Below are 7,736 nucleotides of genomic sequence, written 5' to 3'. Positions count from 1 at the left end.
AGGATCACATCAGAGATGAAGGGACAGATCAGGGATATGAGCACAAGGATGACACTCTACCGAACAATAGCAATTGCCACCATGATAGGGGCTCCACTTAAGCTTGCTACATTCAATGTTAAAGGAATAAATGGAGATGTTAAAAGATCTCTATTCTGGAATTGGATTTATGCTAATCAATTTGATGCAGTGCTTATACATGAACATAAATTACATGGCAAGAGTGGCTCAATTTTCACCTAGAGAGATTATACATGCTTCCTCGATGGTCAAGTTGGCAATGAATTTGGATGCCTGACAATCATCAAGAGTCGTTGGAACCCTATTTTGAAATATAACTCGGATTGTGGGAGGATTCTGCAAGTCTCATTGGATTGGGATGGGGAAAGCTTAGGCCTAGTAAACATTTATGGTTATAATGATGCCAGAAACAGAGTTGCATTATGGGCTGAGATTGGCACTCTAGATTTGAGCCAGTTTCTCTTAGGGGGGGATTTCAACATGGTCACCTCCAACATTGATGCAGCAACCAAGTCATCCTTGGTTCATGGTGTTGAGCTTCATGCTTGGGAATGGTGTGCACTGCAATTTGGTCTTATTGATGTCTGCAATTATCTTGCAATTTCATCTCAGTAGCTTACCTTCCACTCCCTAGCCATGCAAGCTCTTGGGCTCATCTAGATAGATGGTATTCTTCGCAGAATGGAGAATGGCTTCCTCTTGTGGTCTCACTTAATGTTGACTTTAGCAGCCTATTATATGATCACTCACCAGTCATCCTACAACTATGTTCAGTGGAATTAATCAGGACAGAAATTCAGCACAAGCTCCTTGTTGCAACGGAGCGCCATTTCAGGCAGAAGGCATTCAACTACCTTGTAAAAGGTGCTATCACAAGTCTAAAAGAAGAGATGCTTCAAGATATGGAAGGAGCTTGGAACAACTTTGTTAATGTTACCTAGCATTGCATCAAGCTACAAGGGGTTTGGCTATGTAGACAGGAAAGATTGGAGTTGAATTAGGCTGAGAAGGTACTTTGCTCAACAGCATCAACAACAAAAGGTAAACTTTTAGATACAGTTGAAAACATGATTGTACAAAGAGCAATGGAAGTGAGGAAATAGGCTTATATCAGGGAAGTGGAAAAAATTGGAATCCTCTTTAATAAGAGGCTAGTGTTGGACCCCAACTGTGTCTCCCCAAACGTTATTAAGGGGCTGAAGTGGAAGAGGCTCAAGGAAAGTTTGGTAGTGCTAAAAGAACCCAATGGGGGCTAGCTAACCGACCAAAGGCTGATTTTCGACAATTGTAGGCAGGACTTTAAAGACCTATATGGTCATGATGGATGTTGTGATCAAGAGGCTGCGTATACCTTGTTGAAGTATGTGGACAAGGTCATTCAAAAGGAGGACAATGATGCTTTAACACTAGAGTTCATTGAAGAAGAACTTTTCAGAGCTCTTAGCAGTATGGGGAAAAGGAGGGCTTCGAGGTTTGATGGCCTAACTACTAAATTCTTTAAGCATTTCTAGCCCTCACTGAAAGGTCCTATGACAACTTTGATCAATCACTTTTGGAGGGAGAATTGCTTGCTAGCAACATGGAAAAGAAGTGTCATTACACTCTTGCCCAAGCAGACTCAATGTTTGGAACTTAAACATTGGAGGCCCATTTCTCTCATGGGGATTGTTTACAAGTTGATGACCAAGGCATTGGCCTCTAGGCTATCCTGAGTCTTGCAAAGATGTATAAATCAGAATCAATATTGTTTTCTCAAAGGAATGTCTCTGTTGGATAATGTCCTCAACTTGACCATGGCAGTGGAGTGGACCAAGCTGTTAGGCCATGAAGTTGTCTTCTTACAAATGGATGTAGAGAAGGCCTTTAATAAAGTTAATTGGGACTATATCAAGAAGGTAATGATGCATATGGGGTTTTGTGAGAAAATTGCTAACCTTCCCTTGTTTCTAGGGAAAGATGCAGAAGCAACGCTCTCAGTTAATGGTACTATACTAGAAGCCTTCTATATCAAGCAAGGAGTTCGACAAGGATGCCCATTGAGTCCTCTCTTATTTGTCATAGCCACCCATCCCCTCTTCTGCTTGCTGGATAGATCTACCACAGATGGCAATATAGTGGGCTTGCGATACAAAAGTCAACTAGCAGGGCAAGGTTTTGCTGATGATTTATTGCTCGTGTTGGAAGCTAAGAAAGACAATATCCAAGCAGCCCTAAACATCCTGCAGGTATACGAGAAAGCCTCAAGCTTCCGAATTAATTTAGACAAATCTTCCTTATTTAGTGTAACAAAGCAAATTGGTAAATGTGGGGTGGTGTGAAAATGTTACCAAGAGGGTTATTTGGGCTTCCTAGTTGGCATTGATATCACTGAATCTCAAAAATTTAATTGGGTACTTGAGAAAATCAAGAAAAAGATTGATAGTTGGAGCCTAACCTCATGGCCTTTACATGTGAAGATGAAAATATTGAATCTATTCATATTCCCCTCCCTCAAGTTTTATCTGCCATTACTAGTCTGGAACAAAGCCATGATCAAGCTGTGGCACTCACTCATATGGAAATTCTTATGGGGGAAGCAAGGAGCTTCAAGATATCTAGCCCCCCTTTCACTAGATCTCCTCATGAAAAACAAAGATTTGGGAGGCCTGAATCTACTAGACATTAGAAAGGAATCCATGAAGTTGCGAGCCAAGCTACTAAAAAAGCTCTAAGAGTAGAAGGTGCCATGGGCTTGCATGCTTGCAGAGATATGTTGGAAACAAAATATAACCTTTGGCTTGGCCTGGGGTTTGAATAATAGGGACTTAATCTCTTCCCAAGCTATCATGCACATCAAGGCTCATGGGTTGATTGCAGAATTGATAGAAGATTGGTGAAGTATTCTCAACAAGGCCTCATGGAACTTGAAACTAGTCAGTATATCCAAGGATGAGAATGTATTCTAGTCATGGGCTTTTCATCCACCACTTGCAGCCTTGTTGGGGAGGAGAGGTAGATATCTAGCCAAGAAGGGGCCTTATAAAGTTGTTCATTGGCTGAAACCAAGCAAGTCAACCAGTAATCTTTGAAGCCAACACCAAGTATGGCTTATCTAAAGTGTTCAAAATCTCTTGGGAATTCATTAGGCTTCATCTTTCAGGCATTTCTATTGCTCAAGCTAGTGGAGATAGCAACAGTCATTGGCAACTCCGAGTTAAGGATAAATGTATAAGCAAAGTTCTAAACTCCAAAGGATGCTTAATCCTGAGGGAAGATCAACTACTACTAGATGTGGAAAGAATTCACAAGCTATGGGAGTTGGAACTCACACAAGACCTTTTGAAACAAATTCTTAGGTCTCTATGGTCGTTGGGCCTACCCCTCTGTGACAGTGTATTTATTTGGCTATGGGCTTTGAAACTCACACAAGACCTTCTAAAACAAATTCTCAAGTCTCTATGGTCATTGGGCCTACCCCTCTGTGACAATGTATTTGCTTGGCGGGTGCTAATAGGAGCCTCCATCACTGCTGAAAAAATCAACAATCGAGGTATTGCAAATGTTCAATGCCTTTGCGAGGAAAAGGAGACATTCATGCATGTCTTTTGGGATGGGTGTCTTGCTAGAACTGCATGGAACATTGTGCTCCCGCACCTTGGGTTGCAATTCAACACAATTGAAGCTCTAGGTTCGACAGATTCACAAAATCACGTCAAATTGGTAGGGCTACAAAAGATACGCATCACCACTCTCCAAACTTTGTGGAAGTTAAGATCTAATAGGCTTAGAGGTATTAATCTACCCAATTTTTCTTGGGTGTCTATCTTTCAAAAAACCAATTCATTTTGGAAAGTCCTATGTATGGTGGATCGGCTTGAGGCCAAAGATATGTCCACCCTCCTCAACCTAGAAGGTCCTTCCTCTGCCCAAGCCTGAGCTGTAGTTATTCTTTTTTTGCAATGCTTATTTTCACCATATAATACAAAATATCAAATCTGTTCGCATCAAAAAGGAAATGGAAGCCACAAGGCAATCACCAAACATAAGGTGGTAAAATTCACATCACCTTCTCTTCTCTCAACTGTCTATGTCAAATTTTTAAATTTCCCTCTATTTACACCTACCTCTACTAACCATAGATGATAGCTCATTAAAAAGAGCAACCAATTTCAAGATCTTTTATAAAAAATTCCTAAAAAGGAAGACTAGATAATAAGAGACCTCTAAAATAAAAGGCAAAACGGTTGAATTATTTATTTTATTTATAAAAAGGAAATGGCTAGATGGAGAGCATTCATTAGACAATTGATGAAACAACTAGAGGCCGGGCTTTATCGATGGGCCAACTGCCCAAGCAATGGATAAACCGATAGGCTCGCATTTCCTTTGCTTTTAAAGGAAGTCGTCGGATCTTATGTTATCCTGTTGCTGGGTTAGTTTATACCAAATGTTTAGTTAAAGAAAGCGAGCTGGGTCAGTATGGACATAGAATGCAGCTAGGGCAAGGCGAATATGTGAAAAGGATTGACGGCCATCTTTACATACATAGGCTAGGAGTGATGCCATTGGAGTCCTAAGACTTAATCATGTGTTATAGCATAGAAGCAGTACTGATGCTCAGCAAATCTATGTAGGCCTAGTGCTAATTGTTGGTAGTGAGACTAAGGCAACCTTGAGAATTGTTGGCCTTGCAGGTGGCGAGTGTCTATACCTAGTCGTACTAGCATTCAGCAGGCTGTATTCCCTCAATTTGGGACAATTGGGCCACTTGAACATGGGCTGCCATGTCTACCTCCCCACCATTATTGACAATATAATGTTGCCTGCACACAGGCATGTACACATCTGCTCCGCCTATCACTTCCAGTCTCCTGTCTTCGGTCTTCCTGCAAGTGAAATAGGCTGCCTTGCCGCATAAGCTGCATTTCGAGCATAGCTTCACCACACTGTCAGCTATGGGTATCAAATCTAGGGTTGACCCAAAGCTTTTCCTGCACACAAATGCTCAACAGTCAGAATTCCACAATACAATACAAGTCCATATTGATACAGTTGGCAAGATTCATATTTGAGTTTAGACCACAATCATAACAAGTTCTTGGCATTTTTCCGTGTGGAAAGGGGGTTGCTTTCCCTTGTTTTTCCCTCGAGTGTTCAACATCAAGGGCTTCTGCTCAGCCTCGGGAGAGGCACCAGCTTGGGGCACCTACCTAGTTACGCAGTCCCTCCTCGCAGTAGCTCATGGTGGTGTCATAATTCACAATGTGGGAATTATAGAGGGACTTTGTCTAAAACTTCCTTCTGAATTAAGGAAGCTCGAGATTTACCTGCTACTTGTTTCCAATGGGTCTTGATGGATCTGGTTAGTCAGAACCCATCCAAATAAATGAACATATATTTGGAACGCCAATGACTAACCTTAAGAAATCTCCATCCAGACCTGCAACAACAACAGTTTTCCCTTCATAATCTGCAGCAGCCCTGCAAAAACTGTATAGATCTTCAAAAAATTGGGCTTCATCAATTCCTATCACATCCACCTGCAACCAGAATGACCGTCTGTCAGTCACTTGTAAAAGTCTCCTGCACAGATGCTACTGAACCTGTGCCTACCAGTGGCAGTACCACACATGATATAACAAGTGCATCGTGCATGCTGCCTTGACACCACATTCCCGCATTATTAGATGGCACACTGAAGAGTTTCTTGCATAAGCACATGATAATGGACAATCCCTGTTCGTATCACACGGAATCAGTTGTGCCTGTTATGGTGTTCGTGAATCCATAGTAATAGTAGTAACCAGAGTAGATCAAGGTGCTAGCATTTGATAAACAGATTCCATGTGCTTTGCTGCAAAGCTTTTACAGTATATTTGCATGCGTTGTTACTGCTGAATTGAGCACTATTTGATAATAATCAAAAGCCTGTGTGGTCAAGCACCTGCGCATACTCATCTTTGCCCATTTGTGATTTGAAGGCTTCGAGTCTGGGCACAGCCCAACAAGTCATGTGCATGCCATCGTGAGAGACAACGGATGAAAGGCCATATCTGGTATCCTTCTCGGATTTGACCAGTACTGCTTTTCTGCAAAGCCCACAAGCGGAGGCCAATGTGGCAGATCGTTAACATTTGCACGAGCATTAAAGGCACGGACGCACACGCACACGCACACTCTCTCTCTCATACACTTCCACTGCGCTGGATTTAGATGAATTTTAAGTTAGAATCAGGCATGAGGCAAGCTCAGATCGATGCAAGGAAAAACCCCAGTGCGTGTGTCGTGCGCGTGTGATAGCTACCTGCCCTTGTTCAGCTCGACTTGCACTCTCTTCAGAAGAGCTGTGGTCTTGCCAGCAAACATGGGGCCGAGGATGAGATGAATGCCTCCATGCTGCTGCTGCAGGAATGATGCATACTCCTGATCCAGATCCATGGTACTGCAACACAGAGACAGAGAGAGAGAGAGAGAGAGAATTGGAGTCTGGACAAATAACAAGGACTCCAGTCTCCTCTCTCATACAAGAAGTACTCCCGCTGCCCTGCAGATCCTGGTGAGAGTGGTGAAAGAAAGCCTGGAAAATCTGCTTCTGTCTGTTTGTTTGTTTGTTGGTATGATGATGATGATGATGATGTGAGACAAAGAGAGGATGGACTCATGGAGTTGACGATACATACACACACATATATATATATATCGTATTTGAGGCCCGGGGGGCACCTTGGAAACATGAAAAATTCGAATTGCACAGAACGCTTGTTCCCGCGCCCCCATAAAAAAGCTGCCAAGTTGAAAAAGGACTGGAAAGGGCAAGCCCACAACTTACAAGGCCATGTGGTTGGCTGGGCCATGTGTTGGTGGAACTTGGCCCCCTCCAGTCCAGGTTCACCAAAAGCCACAGCTTCTCTCCAAGTTTCTAAGTTGTAAGAGCCAAAGGCCCACACACAAGTCAAATTGGCTTGTGCAAGTCCATGGAGTCCAGTTTATGGACATGTGGTTGCGATTATTGACTTGATTTTCCAAAAAATAGGGACTCTAGCCAATCAATTAAGCATTCGGTAAAATTAAAGGAACTAAGCTTTGCTCGATTTACTTGGACGGTGGACCCATGTTGATGTGGAGAGCACAAATTGGCAGTCCTTATTCCTTGCAGCAGCCCAATTGCATTCTCTCTCCTCCCACTGCATTTTGTTCGCCTTCCACATAGCATTCTGTTTGCTCACAATGGGAGCCATTGCAAACTCTGCACTTGTACATGCCCATGAGACTTGCATATGCTCCCGACCAACGTGCAAGTCAATGGACTTGCGCATGGTGCGGCTCTAACTTTATCTCAAAAAAGAGCTCCTTTAGCCTTCAAAAAGTTTTTAGTAATAATGTAGTGTATGGTTGTATTAAATAAAAATATGATAAAAAATATTTACATCACAAGCTCTTGCTTCAAATTCAAAAAAGTTGACTTAAAAAAACATTCAATTTGGAAATTTACACCTCTTTTCACCAAGGCTTTGAAATGGCATTCCACCAAACTAGTCTTGCTTGGTTGACTTGGGATAGTGGGCACATTTCTATTGAGGTCCTCATTGTCATGCATGGGAGGCACTTGGACTTAGAGGCCTCAATTTGGTTTGTAAATAACTAGAGAAGAACTAGGTTCAAATGTGATGGTGTCAAAGTATTTGTGTCGATCCTTAAGTCTCCATAACACAAACTAGTGTTCTGCGCATGCATCA

General features: G+C 42.3%; 1 protein-coding gene across 1 annotated transcript; it reads right to left on the bottom strand.

The window, feature by feature from the left end:
• Positions 1 to 4,248: 4,248 nt before the first annotated feature.
• LOC148026198 (thymidine kinase-like) lies at positions 4,249 to 6,656 on the bottom strand. Its single transcript, XM_087693472.1, has 4 exons — positions 6,305 to 6,656; positions 5,945 to 6,089; positions 5,419 to 5,540; positions 4,249 to 4,991 (listed from the first exon to the last, which is right to left on the bottom strand). Exons 1-4 carry the CDS (start codon positions 6,436 to 6,438, stop codon positions 4,721 to 4,723), a joined length of 672 nt encoding a protein of 223 aa, XP_087549598.1. The 5' UTR covers positions 6,439 to 6,656; the 3' UTR covers positions 4,249 to 4,720.
• Between the last annotated feature and the right edge of the window lie 1,080 nt (positions 6,657 to 7,736).

Source organism: Lygodium microphyllum, chromosome 14 (genome assembly GCF_053477565.2).
Source record: "Lygodium microphyllum isolate KBCC chromosome 14, Lygodium_microphyllum_v1.1.10, whole genome shotgun sequence".
In the NCBI taxonomy this organism is placed as follows: Eukaryota; Viridiplantae; Streptophyta; class Polypodiopsida; order Schizaeales; family Lygodiaceae; genus Lygodium; species Lygodium microphyllum.
Note: the sequence above shows the minus strand (reverse complement) of the source record. Positions and strands in the feature narration are given on the sequence as shown.